The following is a 27,930-nucleotide window of genomic DNA, read 5'->3' as shown; positions in this document are numbered from 1 at the left end:
CCTCACTCATCAAGCACTCTTGTAAAGCAGTTATGCAAAGGGGAGTCAGAGCTTATGGGAAAACACGTATAAGCCAGGCGTGGTGGCACATGCCTGTAACCCAGCCCTCAGGAGGTAGAAGCAGGAAGATCTCTGTGAGTTGGCATATAGCCTGGTCTACAAAGCAAGTCCAGAACAGCCAGGTCTACACAGAGAAACCCTGTCTTGAATAACTAAAAACCAACCCTCCCCCCCCAAGCCCAAACCAAACCAAACTACCAAACAAACAAAAAAACAAAACAAAACCAAACACAGCACCCCACAACACCACATACATAGTAGGAGGCTTTTTTCCTTTCCTGATTCAGTACTGACTTTCATTTCCTTTCACATCTGACCCTGAAGAATGCAAGTAGAAGCTGTAGTTGTGAGACACATTCCCCAAGGAGGTAACAGCAAAGGTAAGAGTTCCTAGAATATGGTGTCAGAGTTTATTCTAATTTCTTTTTAAGTTGATGAGTTTAAGATCTCTATTAATTTGAAGCTCTAGTAAAACTATATATTTCTATAAATTTCACCTTATCTTTGAATGTTAGCTCATCGCCTTTCATATAGAACACACTCTGGTCATTTCCACTTGTGTGAATGGGAAATATTGGTTTATCTTTTATTTAACTTAATTTTCGGCGCTGCACGTTGAACTGTGTCCTTCCTGTCCCCAGACTTCCTTACCCTCAATATCTCTGACTGTGATTCCATTTCGGGAAAAGGCTTTGTGCAGAAACTCCATTAAGCTGAGCTCACACTGGAGCAGCAGATGAAAAGACAGAAACACCGAGAGGAAACCGTGGTGACCAAGGCTAGGATGATGGAAGGATGCTAGGATGGTGCAAGTCCAAGGGTGGACACAACTTATTCTGGAGGCTTCCAGAAGAAACATGTGATAGCCAACACCTTGATTTTAACTTCTAGCTTCCAAACCACCAAGGGATAAATTCTGTCATTTCAAACCAGCCATGTTTTGGAGTTAATGCCAGGGGCTTACCCTGTGGATACAAATGGAGTATAATCAGATGGTGTCTGTCCTCACATGGCCTCTGGCCGGTGAAAATAATGAGAGCATTAAAAGTGCATGAGTTAATTAAGCAAGTGCGTTCTTACACAATGGAAATCAGACAGGGAAAGGGTGTACATTACTACTGTGAGTCACAGAACATACTTCAAAAGGGATTTAGGGAGAAAGCCAGCCTTGGAGGAGCAGTGTTTCCAGCAGAGACTCTGGGATGAGAAAAAGCAGCCCAAAAAGTAGGGCTCTTGCATCTGTCAAAACATAGGTGTTCCTCGAAATATGATGAAAGAGGCCTGGCCAACATGATGTTGGAAGATGTTAAATCCTCCATTCTCTAAAACCCTGGGAGGGCACCTGAAGGACGTTTGAAGCTCAATGAGAAAGTAAGTGGTCCAGTCTTCACTTCAGCAGGAGATGCCATAAGTCTATTCATATCCACGTGGATGGCCTCACTCTGGAGTAAGGTTTGAATACAAATTTGAAGAGACTGGGTTGAATAGAAGTGAAGACCAGTGAGATTATCACAACATCAGCCCAGGGAGCAGGCAGGGCTTGCACCGTGGTACAGGCTTGGGGGTGGCGATGGACCAATACCTCAAGCAGAGCTGGGCCCGTTTCCCTGGGAGAACACTGTGGGATGAAAAGGTGAAGCTGTATCAAGGAACCGTTTGCCCTTTTCTTGTTTCAATGGTATAACAACACAACAACAACAACAACACCAGGAATAACACTTTTTAAAAAAGAAAAAAATGGAAGAAGAAAAACATGAGGTAGGGAGCAAAGTGCTCACTCAGCAAAGTGCTTGCTATGGAAGCATGAAGATCCAAGTTCGATCCCAGGAGCTATGTAAAAGCCAAGTGTGAGGTTCTTTATATCTGGGTTTGCTGGCTAGTCAGCCTGAGTTAATCAGTGAGCCCATGTCCCAGTGAGGGATCCTATCTTCATACACAAGGTGAACAGCTCCTGAGGAACAGCACTGAGTCTCCATGTGCATTCATACACACGTGTGCACGCCCCCATGAACATGCCTACCCACATACATCCCCAAAAATGAAAAGTAATGTGATAATTAGGAATTATTCTATGATTAAAAAATTATAAAAGTTTAGGGAAAATTTCAAATCTGGAAACTAGAAAGAGTCCCCAGAATAAATGTTCCAGGTGGAGTGAGTTATTTTTCTAACCTCCTACTGCTAAGAAAATCTAGTCAATATTAAAGTAAAATAATTCATACCCACATTCTTAATAGGAGCCACTCGCCAATTTAAGAGGAAAAACAAGAGCACTTTCCCCATAGATTTTTGGCCTGACAACACAGATTCCACATCCTTACTTCTAAGCCTGCTGAATCAGGACACAGAGTTGTAGGTCTAGAGGACCCTGGACCGTGGCAACTGAGGCTGGTACATAGACCCTTCATGGCCAGTCCTCGTCTCTCTCTGCCATTTTTCCAAATGCACCACTTTCGCCAGCCACATCGAATCACCTTCCATGCCAGAAATTAGTCTGCTCTTTCATGTCCTTAGATATTGGTGCTCTTTGTCGTTCGGAATGAAAACACTTCCATTACTCTGCCTGCGTATCATTTACCGAGTATCGGCTTGTGCTGCTTTTCAGCAATATTGCCATCGTGTGGAATTCTATACCTCACATGTGGTCTCTGTGTCACTGAACATCTACAGACATCTGGGTGGAAGCTGGTCTTCAGAAGGAACGTGGAACTCTTAAGACCCATGGGATGTCTGGAACTCTGGCTTTCTTGATTTTCTTGAATGCTGTAGGGATTAGATCTCTTTGAGTTTTATAAATTAAATAGATCTCCGTCTCAACAAAGCTGTAAGGGATTGGCAGGGAAGCTTCTGTCTACTTAAAGATGAACTTTAAAATAAAACTGGTTGTGAACCAACTCATTTCTATTTCTGTCCCTCTCAGGGCTTATTTTCCTGCTCTTAGACTTTGGTGCCAAATGTGCTCCCATTCATATGCTAAACCTGAATAGCTCAAAGCTATATTTGAAAGTGGAGCTTTGGGGAAGTGGTTAGGTTATACAGGCCACGTCGCATGGATTTTATTGATGCCCCCTTTTCTTTTTAAAGACCCCAAAGAGATCCACCTTTACCCTTTACTATGGTAAGATGCTAAGAAAATGTACTGTGTTTTTGGAAGTGAGCTGTCATCCGATCTGCTAGTCCCTTGATCTTGGAATTCCTAGCCCCAGAGTTAAATAATTCTCAAGAGCGATGAGAAATTAATTTCTGCTGTTTAGAAGCCCCCTGTCTGTGGTGTCTTTCATTGCATCCTGAGCAGGTCAGGACACTGATCATCTTAATCTACAAACCAACTCTGAAATAAGGAGTCTTGGGCCTGCACTTGGGTCCTTCTGAAAAGAGAATGGAAAACTGAGACTTTAAATTTGTGAGTCTAAGACAATTTCATTAGTAAAAGTTGGTAGCTCACAGATATTTTTGTAGTTGGGGTTGAACCCCTCGCTTTACCTTTAGGCAAATGCCCTACCACTGAGATACAATTTCAATCCTTTTAAATATTCAAAAAAAATCAAAACAGTCTTTCTAAGTTGCCTTAGCTGGTGGCAAACCTGTCTTTGCAGTCCTGCTGCTTCACCCTCCACACTGGGTGGTGGCACAGGCTTTCACAACTGTGCCTGGGTTTGTTATGTCGGGTTTAAAACATGTGGCTGTCACATTGTTTCTAAGAGTTATCTGAGATGCTGTTGTCTAGTTAAGGCAGAATAGTATGTGACATTTTCCTTTTGGTCAAAGCTAAGACCAAAATCATTACTTAATAATGTCACAGTTTAGGGGCTGGAGAGGTGGTGCAGCAGGTAAGAGCATTTGGGCTTCTCGCAAAGGACCAGAATTCAGTTCCTACCACCTATGGGGGCAGCTCAGAACTGTCTGTAAGAAAGCTTTAGGAGCTCTGACACCCTTTTCTGGGCTCTGGGAAATACCTGGACTCATATGTGTGTGTGTGTGCGTGTGTGTGTGTGTGTGTGTGGTATGTGAAAGAGAGAGAGAATAACTATTTTTTACTTGGAATAAATGGTATTTTTATTTTGCTTTGCTGTAAAAAGTGAGAAGGCACAAAGTAGTGCCTGCTGCACATTAAAGAAAAAACAAAGCGTCTCTCCAAGAGAATACACGAAGACCCGAGGGGAGCAGACTCCGGAATCCCTCACACTCCCTCCCTCTGAAGCTGCAGCACTTTGATTTTCCTTTTGAGGACAGCATGCTCAACAAGCAGCAGGAAACAGACTGAGACAAGGAGGGGTCAAATGAAGCCGCTTCTGGGGACATATGTGAGACCAAGTTGCTCAAGCCCGTGACTACCTAGAAAAACCTCAGCATGGCATCCTGCCCATCCTTGCCTAGAAGAACAAGCTCCCAGATGCCCAAGCGCACTCTGCTCTTCTGAACTGAAACAATAAAGAATCACAGGTCTCCGAGTTATCTGACAGAAGGGGACAGCGTGTCTTAAGGTCTTTGGATACACCATGTGACAAATACACGGTTTTCTGGGAGCCAAACTGAGCAAGGCCCTGACAGGCTGACGGAATCATGGCACTGGTGCAGACCCTGGATCCACTTGAGCACCTCATGGTGGTGAGACAGCATGAGCCACCAAACTTTATAGTGTGATTTGTAGCTTGAAATCCCCTAGGTGCGCTTACATGCACGGCACATGGGAGCAGAACGACCTGCAGATACCCAGCAGCTGTTTCCTTACCATTCTTTAACGAAGGAAGAACAGCCCATGATAAGTGGCTGGTCCATATTGTAAACTCATTTCTCAATGACGAAATACCTTAATAGGCCTGTAAGGGAAAACACAACACAACACGAAACAAACCTCTTAGCCCTGAGTGAGTTTGCTCCTGCAGGAAACAAGGTTAAAGAAGCTGAGTACAAAAAGCACCACAGGGTCATTAGCCCATTTCGGGAAGTAAAAGACATAAAACTCCATCTTAATCTCCAAAGAACAAAACAGGCTCAACTGCTGTCAAGTGGGTTATCTGAAACACTGGCCTGACTACAGCGTTCTGGAAACAAGGGCAGTTTTCTGCCTGAAATTGTAAAGCATTTACCTTGAAATATATTTGCTACTTGCTCTTCTTTTTCCACCTAATTGCTTACTAAGTACCCTTGAAAAGCTAAGTCCTCTAGACAGTACTTTATGACTCAGTTCTTACCCAGGAACAGAGGCACACACTACCTAGCTGCACAGTCTGGTACTAACATCAGTTCCTCTGAACTTGATTTTCTTCTTTCATCCCTGCTGTTACTTCTCTGAGTCCTCTCTGTTTCACTTGCGTGTGCCTCAGTTTCTCTGAATTGTCCATTATAGAGGGCACTGCACTTACTATGTCCCATTGGCTGTCAATAATAATTGTTGTCATGAGCAGTTCAGAGAGTTTCTAGACACACACTGGAGCCTGGGCCTGCGTATTTTACCACGTGTTAACTGCGCATCTAAGTAAGGCATTTTACTTTTTGTTTCCATTTCTTCACTTGCAACAGTGGAACAATCAACCCTCCTGATAGTCTTATTGCGATAATTAAACAATATTCTTAATGTAAAGCGCTTGACAGAGCATGGTGAAGAAAGAGCCGAACAAAATAATTGTTAGTGTGGCATTATCCTCCATAGTAACTATTCTCATTTTACAGCTGGTAAATGGAAGCCTAGGGAGGCTGCTCAGAGTAGTTCAGTTCTTTGGCAGATGCATAAGCCCAAGTGTCCTTGGCAGGGCTCTCTGTGCTAGGATACTCACCCACTGCCTTCAGGAAATGCTCCAAAGAATAGTGTGGAATTAAAAAAATCACGTGATCTCTCTAATCTGTACGTTACAGATGGTAGCTTCTAAGAACAGAAGAAAGCCAACAGGGTAAACCGCTACTTCTTTGAAGCTTTTGTGGTGGAAAAACAGGCATAATTAGTCATTTAGTCAGGTGTTAGTGGGTGGCCACTAACAGGTTAATTAGTGGATGGGTTAAAAATTCAAATTATGGTAGGCACTGAGGTATGATGGGAACAGAAATACACATAGGGCTCCTCTCTCACCGAGCAGAGATTCTGAGTCTGGGACATTACCCACCACTGTATTAGACTGGGGAATGGCTGTTTTCTCTGGGTCTGACATGACCATCATCTGTCATAAGCAGTGATTGCTATGGTGACCCACAGAATGCCGGAGTCCTAATGACAAAAAGACAAGGGTGCAGTGGCAGCTATGTCTGTGACAATGACATATATGATAACGGGCTCTAAGCATCCCTCAGGAGAAAGGGAGGTGAGGGTGACGGGAATGTCCCCCTGGAATTCTGCTCTCCTCCCTTCCTGGTGCACTGGGTCTTGGAGCTGTTGGGAAAGATGAGTGTGTAAGAGGTGGGAGGTGAGCTGAGGTTCCACTGTGCAGCTTCTTTCAGGCGGTCACCTGTGCTGGGGCGGGACTGTCAAGCAATGCTCTTGTTTTCCAGTCTCCGACTCCCCAGTAGGTAAACTCCAGGCACTCACTGGCTCACCTAGTACAGTCTCTCCAGTTAGTCCAAATCTGGGGTGACTGTTCACCTTTTTCCCCACAAGACAGAACACAACACATACTGCCAGGAATGTCACGTTTACATGTGTGAGTGAGGCGTGAGGTGTGCAAAACAAACAAACAAACAAACAAACACAAAAAAACCCTAAACCCTAAGAAAACTCAGTGTTATTTTTTTAGTCGTACTTCAATATTTAAATCTATGTGTTTAAACATGTTTATATGCATTTTGCTGTTTGTGTTCGAAGCAAGTAGAATTTCAAATAGACTTTTTTTTTAATGAATATATTGACACCTACCCATCAAAGACAGCATATCTTCAAAACAGTTTACCAGGTTTATGAGTGTCCCCATGGTACTGATGAGCTAGGGGCATTCCTTTCAGCAGTGGTATTTTCATAGGTAGCTGCTAAACATGCAACAACAACAATCAAAAATCCAACCTTATTTTGTACTGCTCATGCTTTGTTTCTGCTCAGTGTAGCATTTCACAGCTGTATTGCTCAAGGTTCTTAAAAGCGGTGGTGAATGCTTTTGAAACTGCAGTTTGCCTCCCAAAGATGCAGATTAGTTACTGAATGGGCTCTGCCTGTGACTCTGGAGAAATTCAGGAAGCTCCGTGTGCACACACAGCACTCACGCCTCAGTGGAAGGGCCGTGGTCCATTGAACACCCCAGCTCTGTTGTCTCTACTGACCCACGCCCACTGTCAAGGCATCTCTTGGATCAGCTTCCCCTTCTCACCCTGTTTGCCCTTCCCATCTTCTTTAGAAAGGGAGCTTTTAAAGAACAAACACCTGTACTCCGCCCAAAGTTTGGCTGTGAGTCTCAGCATCTGCTTTGACACCCTGCAGGGTAGAGTCTTTCAGAAGCCCTCTGTAGTAGGCTCCTATCCTGTTCCCTGTTTTCTCCCTCTTCCGATGTCTACCCCATTTGCCTTTCTGAATGAGGATTGAGCATCTTACCCAAGGTCCTCCTTCTTGACTAGCTTCTTTAGGTGTACAGATTTTAGTAGGGGTCTTTTCTGGGACCTAGTAAGGGGAACAGGGAATGTCTCTGACATGAACTCTATGGCTGGCTCTTTGATCACCTTTGCCTGAAGGGGGAGCAGCCTGACCAGACCACAGAGGAGGACAATGCAGCCAGTCCTGATGAGACTTGATAGGCTAGGATCAGAGCAAAGGGGAGGAGGACCTTCCCTATCAGTGGGCTGGGGGAGGGGCACAGGTGGGGAAGAGGGGAGAGGGTGGGATTGGGAGGCGATGAAGGAGGGGGCTACAGCTGGGATACAGAGTGAATAAACTGTAATTCATTATTAAAAAGAACAAACATCTAAGTTTTCCAGTTAAAAAGTAATGATTTTTCATAGTACTTGTGGAGCAATAGATTTAAATGTAGGCAGATGTACAGATTTTAGTAGATTTATCCTATATTATATGTCTATATGAGTGAGTATATATTATATGTGTCTTTCTGCTTCTGGGACAGCTCACTCAGGATGATTCTTTCCAGGTCCCACCATTTACCTGCAAATTTCATGATTTCCTTGTTTTTCATTGCTGAAAAATTCATTGTGTAGATGTACCACAATTTCTGCATCCATTCTTCAGTTGAGGGGCATCTGGGCTGTTTCCAGCTTCTGGCTATTACAAATAAAGCTGCTACAAACATGGTCGAGCAAATGTCCTTATTGTGTACTTGAGCCTCTTTTGGATATATGCCTAGGAGTGGTATGGCTGGATCTTGAGGAAGCACTATTCCTAGTTGTCTGAAAAAGCGCCAGATTGATTTCCAGAGTGGTTGTACAAGTTTACATTCCCACCAGCAGTGGAGGAGGGTTCCCCTTTCTCCACAACCTCTCCAGTATGTGTTGTCACTTGAGCTTTTCATTTTGGCCATTCTGATGGGTGTAAGGTGAGATCTCAGGGTCGTTTTGATTTGCATTTCCCTAATGGCTAATAAGGTTGAGCATTTCTTTAAGTGTTTCTCTGCCATTCAATATTCCTCTGCAGAGAATTCTCTGTTTAGCTCTGTTCCCCATTTTTTAATTGGATTACTTGGTTTGCTGCTTTTCAGCTTCTTTAGTTCTTTATATATACTGGATATGAGTCCTCTGTCAGATAAAGGGTTGGTGAAGATTCTTTCCCAATGTAGGCAGTTGTTTTGTTTTGATGATGGTATTCTTTGCTTTACAGAAGCTTTTCAGTTTCATGAGGTCCCATTTATTGATTGTTGCTTTTAGAGCCTAAGAAGGAGGACCCTGACTAAAATGCTCAATCCCCATCCTGAAAGGCAAAGAGGATGGACATCAGAAGAAGAAGAAAACAGGAAACAAGCTAGGAACCTGCCACAGAGGGTGTCTGAAAGGCTCTGCCCTGCAGACTATCAAAGTAGATGCTGAGACTTATGTCCAACTGTTGGGCAGATGTGCATAGAATCTTATGTAAGAAGTGGGAAATAGTAAGATCTTGAGAGGACAGGAACTCCACAACGAGAGCAACAGAATCAGAAAATTTGAACACAGGGGTCTTCCTAGAGACGCATACTCCAACCAAGTACCATGCATGGAGATAACCAAGAACCCCTGCACAGATGTAGTCCTTGGCAATTTAGTGTCCAAGTGGGTTCCATAGTAATGGGAACAGGGACTGCCTCTGACATAATCTGATTGGCCTGCTCTTTGATCACCTCCCCCTGAGGGGGGAGCAGCCTTACCAGGCCACAGAAGATGTCATCTCCTGATGAGATCTGATAGACTAGAATCAGAAGAAGGGGAGGAGGACCTCCTCTATTAGTGGACTGGGGGAGGGGCATCAGTGAAGAAGGGGGAGGGAAGGTGGGATCAGGAGGGGAGAAGGGAGGAGCTTGTGGGGGGATACAAAGTGAATAAAGTGTAATTAATAAAAGTTTAAAAAATGTAGGCAGATGCCTCTAATCCTTGATTATATGCCCCAGACAGAAAAATCCAACAGAAAGAACATGGTCAAAGCCAAAGCGCCTGGGATCACTGCAGTTTTGGAATGAGCTGTGACTGGAAGCACTGAGCTCAATTAATAGACTTTTAAATGTCAGCATTCATCTTCTATTTTACTTTTCAACTCTCTTTTACAACTTGTCCTTTCTTTTTTCATTCCTAGAGGCAGTACAGTTCTTCATTGATGTCACCACTGTTAAAATTTTCAGAAAACTGACAAGAAAAAATGTGGGAAAAAAATTAACAGAAAAAGCAAGGGAGCTTTAAAGTAGTAATATATTGAGAGTAGGAAATAAAATGTGAAGTGATTTGAAAAATGGAAACGATGGACAAAGGGACAGTATAAGGAGAGAAGGATGAAAACAGATTCCCTCCCACCCTCATTTGTATCAATGAATTATAATAAGGAATGTTCTGCGCGGATTTAAAACACACACACACACACATACATACCTGCCACATGCATATATTCACATATGCACACACATTCATATGCACATACAAATACATGCACACACACAGACTCATACGCGTGCGTGCATGCACACACATTTAACCTTAAATTGAAAACCTGGTGATTCAAGGACAGTTCAACATATACAAGTAAATAAATATCGTGAAGATATAAAAGGACTAAAAATCAAACATGACCGCACAACCATCTCCACAGGTGCGGAGAAGACCTTTGACAGCTGAAAGGCAGCACAGCCCAAGCCTTGTTCCATTTTAAGTCTCGGGAAAGCCGTCAACAGAATCTACCCCTGTTCACTGTTGGTGTAGGCGTTGAGGAAATGAGGCCAGCAGGTTTCGGCCTGCCTACCTGAAGGCCATGGAATCAGAGTGTGTAGTCATCATTCCACGCACTGTTAGAGACGGGGATGGCTCTACTGCAGACCAGTGGTTCTCAGTCTTCCTAATACTGTGGCCCTTTAACACACTTCCTCATGTTGTGGTGACTCCAACCATAAAATTTTGTTGCTACTTCATAACTGTAATTTTGCTATGGTTATGAATCATAATGTAAACATCTGTGTGTTCTGATGGTCTTAGGTGACCCCAAGGAAGTCACAACCTATAGATGAGAACTGCTGCTGTAGACAGACTTTCCTCTGTAGTGGCAAGCTTGTGTTTCTGAGAGTTGCAGGATAAAGGGCAGACCGTTTTTGGAGTTGAGTTATGCTCTGAGAAAGCTGCATGGCTACATGCAATAAAATGAATGGGGCTCTATTTGCTGCATGCTCCTTGAAGAAGGCTGGCTTATTAAGATGCTTATATTATTTTGCAATATTAAAAAAGAGAGACTGTCAGGAGAGAAGCAGCCAGTGAGATGATTGTTCACAGAGAAGGATCCAAGGCCAGTGGCAGTTTCCTAAGGTTGCCATGGTAATGTACCACAAAGGGGGTGGCTCTGAAATGTAGTGAGGCAGTCTTTCACAATTCTGGAGGCCAGATATCTCAAATCAAGGAGTTTTCTGGACGTGTTCTCTTTGAAGGCTCTTGGAAAGCCTGCTCTCTCATCTTTTCCAATTTCTGGAGCTCATGGGGTTTCTGGGCTTATGGTCTCTGCTTTCATGGGGCCTTTAACCTTTGCACATCTCTGCTTTCATGGGGCCTTTCAGAATCCTCTTGTCTTTCTGTAAGTACAGCAGCCTGGCCTAAATTCACAATGACTGGGTCATGAGGTCTTTAAGTTATAACCACAAAGATTCCATTTTCAACTATTACACTCAGGGGGCATGGGTGACCTGTTTTCAGAGATGTTAGCATCAGCTAATCCACAGCAAAAGTCAGAACTTTTCCAGAAACGGGGTAGAAATTGGATCAATGAGCCACCCACTTCACACTTATTCATTAAAATTAGCAGGGCATTTCAAGAACTTTGTTGACTCAGGAAGTGGGAAATGGCACCTCTATTAAAAGCCACAGCTTAACCCACGTGCCTTTTCCTAACGGTTTGTGGTTTGATTCAATGTTTCAATGCTGCAGACCACAGTGACTTGTGGAGTCTGCTGATGACCACAGAGCTCCTAACTCCTGCCCACTTGGTAACCACCACTTTCAGAAAGAGCATCCTTTATACTATGTTGCTGTTTCTTTGTTCAGGTGTGTTTTGTAAGAAATGTATGTGAACAAGAACATTAGTACCTGGTAGTTTGGAGATAAAAATCACTTAGTATGGTATTTATTTCCCTTTTGGTTTTGTGCAAATATTTAAATTAAAAAAGATTAGATGTATATTGAATTACAAATGTTTGATGAAATATATAGATACTATATTTAAACACTATTATATTTGTGTTTATAAGTGTTCATGTTTATAAATATGTATTATATAATATATAGTATATTACATAAATATTTGATATAATATATAAAAACAAAGCAGGAAACTGCTCTATTTGCCGAATTCATATGCATTTTCCTAAAAGCATTTAATGCTTGTTTGTCCACTGTTGCATAGTTCCTTCTGAAGTAGGGAGAATGTGAGAGTGTGATATGGTGCACTGTCTTAGTTACCTTTGCACCGTGGTGGCAGAAGAATTTAGGAGAGGAAGGTATTATTTCAGGTCAAGATTTTGCAGATGTTTCTGTTTAGGGTAATGAGGAAGGTTGGAGGCAGGAGCAGCTGTCCACATGGCCTGGACAAGGAAGCAGAAAAAGCAGGCCAGAACCAGGGACAGTCAAGACCTTCAAGGCCCACCCCTCGTGATCTACTTCAGTTAGTGAGCCCACCCCCTAAGCTACAGCCTTTAGGACAGGCCTACACGCTGGGGAGGGACATTTAGGACATGAGCCTTTGTGGGACATTGCAGATTCAAACTGCCACATCCATACATTATATTAAGACCTTGCCTACTGACTAGATCAGATATCTTGTTCTAAGTTTCTATGAAACTTTCCCCTTCAGTTTTGGTATTTGCAACCTAATTTTTCTATCTTTCTCTGGAGACTGCATTAAAAAAAATCTTTTGCTTGTTCAGTTAGAAGCTTACAACAGTTCCTATGTGTGTAAATGAATGACTTGAACGAATGGACGAATGGATGAATGAATGAATGAAAAGCTCCCCAAGGAATGATTATTTAAAAATCACATCGAGTGAGGATATATTTACATTTTTGAGAACACAAAATGGACGCATGGGACATTACACTAATCTCATTTTGTGTAGTCTGACCACCTCAAATTTCTCTCTGTACATGAAATTCTATTTTGTACTTAAAGTCTATGAACTATTTTTGAAAAATAGTACATTGAGCATTTAGGAAGTGAGTTAGTAGACACCTTGCAACACACACACACACACACACACACACACATATATATTAATACAAAACTGAGTATTTAATACAAAATGGAGCGCTGGGTTGGACAGTTTTGCCTCACAGAGTTTTGGAGGATTGTACGAGGAGAGATGGGGGCAGACGTCTGAGCAGAGGCCATCTCGGATGTGGAAAGGTGAACACCATCGCTTTTCGTTGAGAGCCTGCTGCGGCTCTCCGTGCTTCTGTTTGGGAAAGCAAAACAGAAGACTTTTTTCCTACTGTCCGTCTTCTCAGTGAAGCATTGCTGGTCTGACGCTTCTGCACAACGTCCTTTCCGCAAGGGACGCAAACCTCTCAAGTTGTTAAAGAGGAAGGGCTACGGCGTGCGCAGCTGAAAGGCGGCCTCTCCCTCACTAGAGAAGCCGAGTCCACACTGCTTGCCCACAATCTCGGAGTGTATGGTAGGTTTTGTGAGTTGATTTGTTCTTCCCAAGAGAAGTAACTGAAAACCTGCCACTCTGCCACCTCAACCAAGTATTCTAGGAATACTTGAAAGCAGGAAGAGAGCCTTGTAACAGAGCCCCATCCCTCACCTTGGTTCTTAGGAAGAGTGTATCCTGCCAGCGCTAGACTTCCGGTTTCCACACATGAGCAACAAGCTTTCTCTTTTTAAGCCACGCACCTGGTGGTACTTTGTTATGACAGTCTAAAAAATTAACGCACTTATCCATGTTCTCAGAAAGAATACGTTGTTTATTTAAGAATCATGAGGCTAGTGGAAGGAGAACAATTGCAAAGCAGGGAAGGGGGAAATTTAACTGCTGAAAACGTGTAAACGAAAGTGCCAAAAATATCCATCGTCAGCAAAACATTTTTATTCTTTAGCTGTATGCAAGGAAGCTCTGACTCTCCTCCATCCAAGAGGAAGCTAGAGGGAGATACTCACGAGGAAACGGAGTGTGACTAGGGCAAGTCTGAGCGAGATGGAGTATTTATTTCCATATTGTGTGCTGCAAGCACAATTGGCATTGTATTAGGTAGTGGGTAGGGTGATGAGCGTCACCATCTTGGTGGCTCAAGTTGAAAGGTGATCAGTGACCTCAAAAAAGCAGGAGAAATTCTATATAGATAATATTTAAAATCAATTAAACTTTTCTTCACCCCGAAGGGGGCCTGGGTTGTACTAATTCCCACCATCACAGACATCTGGAATTCTAGAAAAAAAAACACTAAACCATACTTTCTTTCTCTACCTCAAGAGGCAAGTAGGAAGTCACCTCTGCTAGACAAGAGAAATTGTACTAGTATGAAATTCTGAATCTGGCCAGTTTGTCTTACAGAAGACAAAGGAGATGAGGAGAGGGACCTTGTAGGCCTTAGCAATGATGGCTAATGTAAGGACAACCCATCTAGGTTTCGTGTTTAAGAAAGGTCATCATTCCATCCAGCTTTGTGGAGAGTCAGCACAAGAAGTCCTAGACACACTGGAAGACATGATGAAAATAACACAGGGAGGGGATATGGCACAGCATCATGTAAGAGGCTGAAATGTGATAGCTGCATCCTGGGTCCGAGCACATTTTTCTTACCCCGTGGGACTTTTTCAGTTCAAAACAAATACAAAGAATGGATGGAAATAATAAGGAGCAAGTGTTGTGTCATTTATTGAACGGCTCTTTAGTAGTTGGCTGGGCATCTCGCCTGTCTGGGTAGTGAGTTTCCTGCAGCGAGAGTTGCTCAAACAGGGGACAGGGAATTAATTACTCTGGACTGATGTTACAGGGGTAATTCAAAGAAATAGCAGTTGGACAGGTTGCCCAGTAAATCCTATGAAGTCTGGATTTCCACTTTGGAGATTAAGGCAAGACCTCCCTTTGAGAGACACATTGAGTTGAAATGGTGACTCTGAGCAGGCATTAGCCAAGACACATAGACGAGGGACGGGGACAGGGGTGGACCTGCAAATATGGATCCTGGACATTTGGCTTGTCTGGGAACTAGAAAAAAACCAGAAGGGAGCAATTAAAGTGAGGCCGGAGAGAGAGGAGGGGAGGACGAGGTCACACAGAACATGGCAATTCCAAAAACAATGGCTGCCTTTGAAGGGCAGTGGACAGAGGCATCTTGTCCTGGGAATTCATTGTTATTAACTCTCTAATGGGCTTAAAATATCTGTTTATATAATCCTTATTGATCATGACTCCTCATCCTCATGGAGATACAGAAATGATACACAGCAATTAAGATACTGAACGATCTGCAGGACCCCGTTTGGTAGGGATAAAGTGCCTGCTAAAACCTCTGCCCAGAGAGCGGGGAGAGTCAATAACACCAGCCTCAGGAAAGAGTGGAGACACCCAGAACTCCTTAAATGGGACATCAAGATTTGCATAAAATGTTGATGCTACATGCGATGTTTATTTCTCTTCGGGTCAACACTGTCTTGTGTAACTCTAAGTTTTTGTGCAAAAAAAAAAAAAGTTCAAAAAAGTTAAAGTGCATCCACCCATGAGTGGCAATTCCTAAGAGTCCACCTTTCTGCAGACGTGAAGGTTGTCTGCTGATAAAGTGATGAAGTGTAGGAATGGTATCTAGGCAACGAACCCATGTCCTTCCTGGTTTTCCTAGTGGCCCTGAGGGGTCTGTGGAGGACAGTCCCATGCTAAGCACTTGGTCTCACGGATCAAAAGCACATCGTTGTGTGCGTGTCTCCTTGAAAAGTTTGCTTTTAAGTTAGGAATATTGCTGCCTTCTAATATCATTCTCTTTGTCCACTTGGGGAGCAAGTTTTATTTCTCTGAATAAAACCAAACAAATTCAGTGTGCAGGTTCTGTTGCAGGCACCCTACGTGGAGATCTTCCCTTAAACATTCATAAACACATGTGCGTGTGTATGCAAGTGCGTGTGCGTGATCCCTTGATTTCTGTACTTAAATCTCTGCCAAAACCTTTTTAAATAAACTTAATTATGCTTTTAAAACAAACAAACAAACAAAAAAAACCAAATTCATATCAGTGATGTTTGAATAAGTATTTTCACATTGGGCTTATCTTGGATTACCAAAATACAATCACACATTTAAATAAATTTAGAAATTAGAAAATAAACTTTTTTTGTATAGAATATTTCACTCGGCAGTCGCTCCAAGGCCGGTGTGCATGCCTCTTGCCTCCGAAAGTATTCTGAGGGTCATGTTTTCTCTGATTGTAGGCTTAGGGACAACTTTCTTCCCCAACTCACTGTTCAGTTTCAGGCTAAATGGTACAGGGGCCCGCATCAATTTTATATAATTACAATCGATATTTTGGGAAGCCTCTGGCTGTTGTGTTTAATCAAAAACTTAAGGGGGAGTGTGTGAGATACCTTGCTTTTTAAGGAGAATCTTTTTATAAGGCAGAAATGCAGAAAAAAGAAAAAATTTCTCTTTCTCTCTCTCTCTCTCTCTCTCTCTCTCTCTTTCTCTTTCTTTCTTTCTTTTTCTTTTCTTAAATGAAGTAGTCTGTCTTTCTGAACTCCAATGGTTACAGCTTAAACTTTTAAACAACAGAGAGAACCCCTCCAGTGCTTTATATCTTAACTCGGTTTTGTTATTTCTTAAAAATAACAGAGCCGTGTGTGTGTGTGTGTGTGTGTGTGTGTGTGTGTGTGTGTGTGTGTATGAAGACTGCCAGGAGAATGGGATGTGACTTAACCCTTTAGAGCCAGTCTTTGCCTTTTTTCCTGCGCTGCCCTAATGTCCCAGAAACAACTCTAGCAGTCTTGGACCGGCCACGGTGTTAGTGCCAACCGCCCCTCGATGTTAGTCACCGGCCTCAAGATACAAGTTTGGGACCCCTGAGGAGGGCTACTACCACCCCTGTACCCGCCCCAGCTGGGATCCAGCAAGCAGGAGCCTGGCGGGTCCTCCTGCCAAGCCGCCCAGGAGGCGCGACCCTCCTACCTGCTTGTCCCCAGGCCGCCAGCAGCAGCAGCAGCAGCAGCAGCAGCAGCGGGGGCGGCAGGGCCGGGCGGCCGGGCGCCGGGGTCCCGGGGGCGCGCATGGGCAGTCAGCTCGGGTCACATCTGGGGAACGCGGTCCCCCCAGGGCTCCTCTCCAAGCGCGGGACCCCGGGCGATGGAGCCCAGAGTCCGCCGCGCGCAGCAGGCTTCTCCCGTAGGGTGGCCCCGCGCCAGGGACGCTCTCTGGGTTCCAGCCCACGGACTTCAACGGGTGACAGAGGTCGGCGCGGATAAAGGCTCAGCCCTGCACAGCACAGCCTTATCCATCCCTCGAAACGTCAGATTTCACCCCGGAGGCGGACGCTGGAAGAGTGAAATAAACACATCTTTCTCAGCCTACTGTTGGACTTGATGCCTTCCCTCCTTCAGGGTTCTGCCCCGCCACCCCCACCACCTGAAGCCGGGTGTCTTTGCTATTTACAGAAAAGCAGGGGCAACCTCAAGACCCGGCCCATGGCCTGAAGTCTCCCAACCCCCAGAGGCGGTCCCGCCAACCGAGAGAGAAAGCAATGGGATCAGTGTGAGAAAAATCTGCGAACAGATCTCACGGGTGGTCCTTTCCAGGTAGCTGTAAATATTAAGCACGACGCGAAAACAATCAAATTAATTATTTACTTCTGGCATGTTCTCTGTTTCCTCCAGAGACTCCTGTTGCAAATGCATAAATAAAGGAAAATGATGCTAAAACTCGATCAACTGCCATTAGGAAGAAAGGAATCTCAATAACACACACAGACACAAAACAAAAACTAACAGGCTCATACACCTCTTTGTTTTGTGGTGGAGGTAGTTAGAGATGCAGCAGTTTTCGGAGGGTGTTAAGTTTCTGTTTTCTTCCCTCTCAAAGAGTTCAGCTTGGGCTGTCTCATGAGGGTTAAAGCCGGTCCCGCGTGCCAGTTGCGCCTCTGGTTCCCACCGGAAGGGGGCACTAGAGGAGAAAGGGCAGGATTTGTTTGTTTACTAGCAGTTCTCTTAGTAATTCTCTTCAGGTCTTTACCAGGGCAGAAGCAACTTAGTTCCAGCAGTCTTTAGTCCTAGCATCCAAGATTCTGCCTTAATGGCCGGACCCAATTCTCATGGGTCCGAATCTCCACTTGGTGAAATTCCTTTACCTACTATGTAGTCCTTTCGACAGCCCTAAAAGTGGAAATTGCGATCAGTAGCCACTCAGTTTCAATCTTAGCTTTCTTACTTAGCTTTCAGCTCTCCGACATCTTCCTGTTAAGATAAACATTGTGTTTCTCACCTTTTCCCACAAACTGGTCTCTTACTAATTCACATGCAATTCCTGCACATTGTAAGAAGCGCTTCATGCTAGCAATGTATTATGTTTATATCAGTGTTAGGACATGCATGAACTTCAGTTTAAATATGACTCACCCATAGTCTTAAAGGGGCTAGCTCAAGCAGACACTTTCCTGCCCCTCTGTTGGGAGATAATCAGCATCCTGCTTTCTTAGGCTATAGGTTGGGAGACAGCCAGATCCTGCCATCTCTGCTAGGAGTACTTGTGGGCGCCTAATCCAAGGTTCACTTGATTTCCCCACAGTGATGAACCTTAGTGCTCCCAAGGTGCTTTTTGGCAGGGTGTTTTAACCTCAGAAACTGAAATAAAACTAGAGCACCAGGTATGATATATAATCTTGATACTATGAAGCTAGTGAATTCTTCATTTGAGCAAAATAGTGCAGGAGGAATCTGACATGTGCCGACTCCTTTAATGCCAACAATCCCGTGAATTAGTCATATTACCAGAGTTTCAAAGAAAGGAGACAGGTTTGGACAGGCTGCTCTTAAGAGCAATAGAAGTGGAACCAGAGTGGTTTCAAAGTTTGTGTCTATAATATTTTCCTTCTATGGCTCTAACATTTAAGAAACAAGGTGAAAAACTCTGAGGTTTGAACTGTATAGATTAACAGGTCAGCTGAAATGCATACTTGTTAATTTATGTTTCTAGGTTATAAACTGCATAGTGAATGGGAAAAAAAAATGCTCATTCCTGAAAATCAAGTATAGTCAGAGCATGTCTGTATAAATAAGACTGCTTTGAAAGTAAATTTGAGTTGGTGGCAGTTACAGAAGAAAATTGGTGATATCAAGTTCTTTGGCTGAGGGTGGGATACAAATGCGGAAAAAGTCTGGGGAAGGGGCAATAAGCATCCAGGGTGTGCGTGGCTCTTAAGGTCTTAAGGTCTTTTTAGTTATCCTGGTCTTAAGGTCTTTTTAGTTATCCTGTCATTCTGAGTAAATTTATAAAGTCCTAGGAGCTGTTTGCATTACACCATCTGCTTAAATACAAATTTTATCTAACATATAAAATCAGACTCCGATCCCATCAACTCTTCCACGAAATCATTTTACTTAATCGTTTTTGAGAAATTGGCTATACTTTTCAAAAAGAAAAGTAATTCTTGGATATACTCAGCGGCGGAGCACTTGATCAGCATTTACAAAGCCTGGGTTCAATCCCAGCCTTGGAAGATAGTTGTAACTTGAAGCATAATACCCAAAGAGACGCCTGAGCAAAGCAGATGCTGTAGCTCTCCAGATTATCACAAAGGGAACGCGCTGGTACACCCTGGGCAAGGCCAGGAACCAAAACGGCGTTCCTTCGCCAGATAGCCAGCTAGCAGCCTTCATCTTAGAATAACTCGGTTTCTCTCCCATCTGGCGCCCTTCACTGAACATCACACTTACTAATGTGTAGTTTTCTGAATAAAAATGGCCCCGTAGGCCCACAGGAAGTGGTACTATGAGGAGGTGTGGCCTTGTTGGAATAGGTGTGGCCCTCTTGGAGGAAGTATGTCATTGGGGGTGGGCTATGAGGTTTCTGATGCTCAAGCCAGGCCGGTGGCTCACTGTTTTCTTCCTGCTGCCTGCTGATCTGGATATAGAATCCTCAGCTTCCTCTCCAGCACCGTGTCTGCCTGAATCCCACCATGCTTTCTGCCATGACAATAATGGACTAAACCTCTGAACCGTAAGCCAGCCCTAATTATAAATTTCCTTTATAAGTGTAGAGAGGTGTTTCTTTACAGCAATAAAGCCCTAACCAAGACAAAATGTTATCCATGTTGGGGCTGGAGAGATGGCTCGCTGGTTAAGGGCACTTGCTGCTCTTTCAGAGGACTCAGGTTTGGTTATCAGCGCCAGCGGGGCAGCTCACAGCTGCTGCTATCTCCAGTTCTCAGTGATCTGGCTCCCTCTTCTGGATTCATGAGCACCAGGCATGCACGGGATGTAATGCATGTAGGCAGGCATGCATTCACATGCATAAAATAAAAATAAGTGTCTTTAAAAATAAATTTTAAAAGTCATCCATGTTGCTGCTTATAGCTGTAGAACTATCCATTTTATGACTATCCCTCAAGTTACATATTCATTCTGTTTTTGCTCATATTGTTTCTAGTTTGGCTCTTTTGGCCGTTGTTCTCTTCTGAGCATTCTTGCATATTCCACTTGTACATTTATGTATACTTCCAACATCTGTATAATTAGGGATACAATTTCAAGGCCATAAGTCAGATGCAATTTTAACTTAAAATAATTTGTGCCCAGCTAGGTTTCCAAAGAGATTGTGCCAATTTTCATTCTTTTGTTTGCTTGTTTGGCGGTCCTTGATTTGCTTTGTAGGCCAGGCTGGCTTTGAACTCACAGAGCTCTGCCTGCCTCTGCCTCCCTGAGTGCTGGGATTACAGTGTGCTCCACCGTGCCGGGCTCAGTTTCATTCTTACTGGCTCTCAGTACTTCCACATTTGCTTACTTCATAACTGTGGATGTTCTAGAGGGCAGGGAATACACTGTGGGTTTCACCTGCATTTTTCTGATGATGGCTGGCACGGAGAGTTTTTAAAGTTTTTATTTTTGACAATATCATACTTGTCTATACTGAAGTGTGATCATATTCTCCCTCTGTTGCCAGCTTCTATTCCCCTTTCCCATTAGTCTTTCTTTTTCCTAACTAGTACCTCTTCTACTTTCAAGTCAGGTGTGTGTGTGTGTGTTTGTGTGTGTGGTGTCTAGATCTTGTATGAGTCTTCACAGCTGCTGTGACTATAGTCATCATACAGTATCTAGAAGATAGCACTATAGCATTACTTCCTACCCTTTGGCTCACACAGTTTTTCCATCCCCCTTTCTGTAATGTTCCCTAGACCTGAAGTGAGTCATATAGATATCCTGTTTAGGGCTTTGATGAGCAGTGGGTCTCTCTTTGATTCATTGATAGAACAGGTTTCTCTGAGCAGGGCTCACCTCTCCATTAGTCCAAGAACATAATCATACATATTTAGTAGGTAATTTAACTATATGCATATTTAACAAAATATACATGGTAGGTTGCTCCCATAGGTCCTGTAATTTCTGTAGCCATAGGACTTTTTAAGATCAGGATTACAGTACCGAGCACGTGGAACAAATTTCAGATTCAATTTGGAGGTGTTTGGTGACCCCCGGAACCATAATGTCACTATTGTAGCAACGAGTGTAACTGACATGGCAGACTGCACTGGACCACACAGGGACTACAGCTGAGTGAGATCATTGATGCTGACTCATTTCTACAACAGCGTGTGTAGATCCTTCTGCTGCTCCAAACACCAGCCAAAAGGGAGGAGACTGCCGGTGTAGCTCCAAAGTGGAGCTACAGAGAAACACATATATTCAAAATGTGTAGTGTCATCTGCAATAGATTCTCACTGTCTAGTGCTCACGGGGTCTAAGAGAAGCACTGAGCGTCCTGAACACATGCATTAGCCCCTTGAATTATGGTGGTGAGCGCTACTTGCCGTCTCGGCCAGATCCCCAGGACACAATCCTTTGAGGATATTGCAGGGAAGAAATTTTCAGAGAGGCTTTACTGAAGAAGGAAGACCCACCCTGGAAGGGGGTGGCATCATCCTTTTAGTGGGGTCCCGAATGAATTTTTAAAGAGAGAGTAAACAGAACAGCAGCAGACACAATGTGAAAGGCTGCCTTAAGCCCCTGCTGCTACAAGCACCATGCCACGACGGACTGTGCCCTCCAACAACTGTGAGCTAAAACAAACCCTTCCTCCTTTAAGGCACTTTTGTGGGGTATTTTGCCACTATAATGTGAAAAAGTAATGATCACACGGAATACTTTTTTAATTAAGAACTTTCTTGGATTTTTTAGTTATTTTATTTCTATGTATTTATTGTATATGTGGATGTGGGCTAGGAAAGTGTATGTATTAATACATGTGTGTTCAAGTGCGAAGACTTTCTACTGAATGGAAAAGGCAGATGCACAAGAACACAGACCACCATATGGTCCTGTTAATAAGAAAATTAAGAAGAGTTGAACAAATCAAGTATATAAGTCAAAACAGTGCCTTTCTGGGAGGTGGGGCTATTCCCCTCTGCAGTTCTGGAAACCTGTATTTGGAGGTAAGGTGGTAAGATGTTTGTGTGTGCATGATAATATTGAAATCACTGTGCCTTATGCATGTTATCTATCTTTTATCTTTGTTTCAGCTGGTTGATTTGTAGGACCTGATAAATGATCTTAAAATTCATATGAAAACATAAAAAGTGAAAAAAAAGTACTTAAATGAGAACAAGGTAAAGGAATTGTTCTATTGACAAAAAGACAAAGTCTTGTACATTAACATTAGATAAATAGATTCAGGAAACAGAATAGTGCCCATAAACAAACCTTTTTTGATCCATTCAAAATTTTATCTTCTTTTTCTTGTTAGTGTGTTTCATAAGCTTTTCTTTCTTTTTATAACAGAGTCTTGCTACATGATCCAGACTAGTCTCCAATTCGTGTCTTCCTATGTCGGCTTCCGAAGTGTTTGGGTCACTGAGATGTGCCACCCTTTTCAGCTTCCATAATTCTCTTTCCTTTTCCGAGGCAGGGTCTCACTGTATGTCCAGGCTAGCCTTGAACTCGTGTTCTTCTAAGCTGGTCTTAAACTCTGGATCCTCTACCTCGACCTCCAAGTGCTCGGATGTGTGTGCTGCCACGTCCAGCATTCTATGAAATTTAATGTCCATATTTATTCTTCTTTTAGCCTAAAGATAAATGTGAGTTATTGTAAACAGCAATAATGACATCCATTCCCATACCCATTCTATTCCCCTTCCTCTTCTGAGATAATGAGATGATGAGCTGGGCCATCACATCACACAGCATGGGAGATGAAGCCTCAAATGATGATGCGGGATGTGTGTGTGTGTGTGTGTGTGTGTGTGTGTGTGATGCTAGACCATACATACTGCCAAGCTGCTGCTCTTTCCTTTTCAGAGAAAGAAATAAACCTTCCTCTTCAATGTGAATAAATTCTTTAGGAACTGAATTAATTCTCCCAAGAAGGCAATGGGTAGTGTATCTCTCTGGAATGTAAACATTTGGTTATGGAGGAGCTAATTTTTATTACCCTCAGCGTGGAAACAGTTGGCGCCAAGTCCAACACCTTACGACACGAGAAGGAAATGAGTGTGCTACAGAGCAGCTCACTTGTAGCAGGCTAATTTCCTTTGTTTAGAAAGACAAAGCATCTAGGATCACGAAAATATGGAGCACTGATTGCATGATGCTGTTTTAGTATGCTTTAATGTAATATATCCATTACCTGCTAGACAGCATTTGGATTCCCTCTCACCATCGATCTGTGTACATTTCACATCCACATCCTTTGCCAGGTGTATGTCGGAGTGGTTTTCCCAGCTAATGGTTTGTCTCTATTTTTACACAGACATCTGTAAGAACAAAGGTTTTTAATTTTAAAAAATGTTCAGGTTTTCATACTTTATCATTGTGTTATAGTATTCTGTCTGAAGAAATTTTGTATATCTCTAGATTAGAGATTTTTTTCCTGAATTCTTTTTAGCCTTTATAAATTTGATCTATAATATTCGGTGAGTTCTTGTGATTATAGGTAAAAAAAAAAGATTAAAGTTTTGAATCTATTCCTGTTGTTTCTGTTCCATTTTTAAAGAGTCCCTAGATTTCATCATTTTAGCCATTTTTCTTATAGTACATTGAGGTACTCTTCCCTTTTCCTACCTGGGAGAATTGAGTTTGTAAAGAATTTGTTCACATTAAGGAAAGTTTTTCCCTCTCTTAGAAGGAGAGTAACAGCTAAGGAGTGCGTAGCTTCTACAGTTGCCTCTGAGTTTGCTCATCATTTAGGGCTTCTACAGATGTTCCATCATGTACTGATGAACCATGAAAACTGACATATGATACATGCCTACTGATGAACCATGAAAACTGATACATGTGATACTGTGGAATATATCAAATGAAATGACCTCTTTGGATAACAGTTTGTTAGTTCTTCAGATGAATAACAATGATATGATCCAAAAATCCCAACACGAGAAATATAATAAAGAGAAATAAAAGCAAATGTCTATATGAGTACTGTACCAAAATATTTGTAATAAAATTATACCTAAAAGCCAAAGTTTGGATATAACCCACATTACCATCAAGTGCTGAATAGATAAATAAAATGTGGCACACGCTTGTAACAGAACATCACTTGGAAATAAAGAACTGCATATGGATATGTGAAGGAATGGACCTTAGAAACCTGCTAAGTGACAGAGGCAGTCTCAAAAGGGCACCCCTTGTATGTATATCCATTCATATAAATTGCCCACAACTGGACCGTTTATAGGTCCAGAAAATAGACTACTTGTTGGAGCTTGAGTCAGCAGAGGTGAGTTGAGAATTTGGGCATGACTAATGGGGTACAGGGTTCCTTTCTGAAGTGAGGACAGTGCTTCCAGATTGATTGTGGTGTTTGCTCATCCTAGCAAGTGTGCTGAAGATCACTCAGTCATGCATGGACGAATCTCATAGCATGTGAATTATATAAAATCACCACCCAAACCATTGTAGCTACGATTTATCATTTTTTACAATCAAGGTTTATTCCCCTAAAATCAAACTTGTTTTAACATCAGAAACATCAGTCATTGTAATTCAGTAGAAACACAAGGGAGAAAATTCTGATGACTGTCTTGACGGATCAGAAGAGCAAAAGTGTCCATGGCTCTGGAGGGGAAGGTATGTTCTCTGATCTGATATTGATGTTATTAAAAACAGAACTACTGTAATGGTAAGATACAGAAACACTTCAATAAATCCAGGAACAGAGCAGACGTGTTGCCTATCATGCCTTCTGAATTCAGGAGAATGCTAGATGCTCTGGCCACTGTGGTAAAGCAAAGAGAAATAAAAGTAGAAGAATTAGAAATGATGGGAGAAGGGATAACCGTGGAAAGGAAAGAACAGAACACAGTATATATTGTGATATATGGCAGAGATACATGAAAATACCACTGTGAAGCCCATTGTTTTTCATGCTCACCAACACTTTCCCCCCTCTCCCATGAATTGGAAACATTCCTCACTCATAGGTGCCCTGCTGTTGTGTACAGACAGTGAAAAAAAAATGTGGCACAAACTTGTAACAGAACATCACTTGGAAACACCTTTATGTCTGTGTGTCTACATGCTTCAAATACTAGTGTGAGTATCTGCAAAGTGTCTACGCTTGAATTCCATGTTCAGAGAGCAGTTGCACACTTGTCTTCCAGTAATAAGCAGTTAGAAACTGTAAAGTACCATTTCAAACAGCATGAAAGATGCCTAGGACATGCAACGCCATATTTTCTGGAAATTTCCGTTCGTTCAGTGACCCGTGGCTATGGATTAAGGGTTCCACCTCTCTCACACTTAAGTCACACATTCAAACACAATAAAAAAAAAGTGACAAATGTTTTGGTGAAATGTAACAGTGATTCAAAAACTGGAATGTCGGTGCAAATAATAAGACATTTTGGTAAAAGTTTAGAGTTGTTTTTTTTTTTTTTCCTCCTGACACAAAAAAGGACCTTTAAATTATAGCAAGGACACAACAAACAAGACCAGTAAAACAGGACACACAGTCTTACATTAACAGCATCTGATAGGTGACAAGAGGGAATTTCAGTTAGCTGGGAAAGGATTTGCAATGAATGGCTCTGGAAAAACTGAGTCATTACTTTATTTCACTCTGCAAACAAAAATTATTTCAGGATTAATGAATCATTATGGATTAAATTTTGTCGCCCAAATTCTTATGTTGAAGCTTTAACCTCCAGTGTCCCATAATGGAATGTGGTTTGGAAGGTGCCTGTTGTAGATATGATTAGTTATCTTAGGAGTAGGGGTCCCTAACCCAGTGTGACTGTGACTTTATACAGGAGACGGAGGACATACGCAGAAAGAATGCCACACAGACATTGGGGTATGAATGGCTCTGTCTTTAAACTAAGGGCTGCTAAAGATTGCTGCTAAAACGTAAGAAAGTAGGAGAGGGACACCACTCCTGTGGACACCAAGATTTCAGTGCTGCCCTCCAGGACTGTGAGTGGCAGTGTCTGTCCATCAGGCCATGGCCTGCAGTCACCATAATAGCAGGCCCAGCAAAACACTCCATTGGCCAAATGTCAAGATGAGACCAGGACAATTTGAAGAGACAATGTAGTAGAATGCTCTGACCTTGCGGTCAGATGCTGTGTCTTAAACATAAAGACTCCAGAGAAATAAAAAGACAGGCAAGTTTGGCAGTGGTAAAAGTAAGAATTTCTGCACATGAAAAGACACTACAAGAGTTTAAGGGACAAGCCATTTACTGAACGAATATACGTATATCATATTTGACTTCTATTATATTAAGAATGCTGCATATACACATATGCAAATGTGTATACACATATGCAAATCCTATGTATCCTAGACACGGGGAAATGTTGTTCACTTAACTGCAAGGTATTTCCAACAATATGGTCTTGTTGGTTTGTTTTGATGCTGTTTTGGTCATTGCTTTTCCTTGCTGAGGTTGAGGACTGCTCTGCCTGAGGAAAACAGCTTTTCTATCAACAAAGACAGCCCTGGAAGGGGTTGTAAATGGCAGCGGGAGTCACCTCAGTCACCACGATCACAGTGCAGAAAGAAAGAAAGAAAGAAATAGAGAGAAGAAAGGAAGGAAGAAGGAACGGGGGAAGGAAGAAAGGAAGGGTTAGAGAGAGAGGGAATCTTTCAGAGTAACAACTGTTGGCAGTTACTCAGCTGGTGCCTGTGTCTGCCAGGTATGCTAATTAGCCAGTGTGGAGGAAAAGAATAAAAACCTAAAGATTCTTCTATCCTGGTTTGGCAAAACAGAGCACAACATTAATTATCTACTTTGGTCCAAATTCAGGCATAGCTGGGCTTCCCTCAGATGCGTCATCATCCCCTCATCTAAGAAATGTAGGGAGTTACTATCTGATGAGTTTTGAAAATGGTTGGTTAAATCGTTTTGGAGCTTTTGACTTCAAGAGAAGCCTACAATCACCAAAATAACATTAAAGAAAAACAAAAGTGGGTAGACAACATCAGGATATAGCTTACTATAAAGCTACAGGTTGGCAAAATGAATTTCATTAGAATTAAAACTCACATGGGAATCAAGTAAAGGGCAGGACATGCCCAAAGAATGCAAAGAATGTTATTCTTCTACAGATAACCCAGAAGAGAGAACCCCTTGACTTAGTAACTTTTCTATTGATGTGACAAAACAGCATGACAAAGACAACTTAAGAAAGAAAGAGTTTAATTTGGAGCTTACAGCTAGAGTAAGAGTGTTGGAGCTCATGGTCATTCTGATGAGCAGCATGGCAGTAGGCAGGCAGACATGGCAATGGAGCAGTAGCTGAGAGCTCACATCTTCATCCACGAGCATGAGGCAGACACACAGGGAGAGAGAGAGAGAGAGAGAGAGAGAGAGAGAGAGAGAGAGAGAGAGAGAGAGCACTGTAACTGGGAAAGGCATGGACTTTTGAAAGTCACCCCCAGTGACACACTTCCTCCAACAAGGCAACAGCTCCTAATCCTTCCCAAATAGTTCCACCAACTATTCAAATATAGGAGCCTATGGGGGCTATTATGCTCATTCATCACAGCAGTATAAAAGTGAGCAGAAGTTTGGTGCCTTACAAAAGGAGCTATGAAACTAGAAAACAGGTCTCTGACATCAGTTGTTACTGTGGGAATGGAATCAAAGCATAAAGAGATATGAGTACATT

General features: G+C 42.6%; 1 protein-coding gene across 1 annotated transcript in view; it reads right to left on the bottom strand.

Moving 5' to 3' along the window:
- Il20ra (interleukin 20 receptor subunit alpha) overlaps positions 1 to 17,136 on the bottom strand; it is a 41,160-nt gene extending 24,024 nt beyond the window's left edge. Inside the window, exon 1 of the mRNA XM_021626169.2 lies at positions 16,785 to 17,136. Within this exon, the coding sequence (XP_021481844.2) occupies positions 16,785 to 16,884 (100 nt within the window). The 5' untranslated portion in view covers positions 16,885 to 17,136. The remainder of the gene's footprint in view (positions 1 to 16,784) is intronic.
- Between the last annotated feature and the right edge of the window lie 10,794 nt (positions 17,137 to 27,930).

Source organism: Meriones unguiculatus, chromosome 20 (genome assembly GCF_030254825.1).
Source record: "Meriones unguiculatus strain TT.TT164.6M chromosome 20, Bangor_MerUng_6.1, whole genome shotgun sequence".
Taxonomy (NCBI): domain Eukaryota; kingdom Metazoa; phylum Chordata; class Mammalia; order Rodentia; family Muridae; genus Meriones; species Meriones unguiculatus.
This window is presented reverse-complemented; position numbering and strand designations above follow the sequence as displayed.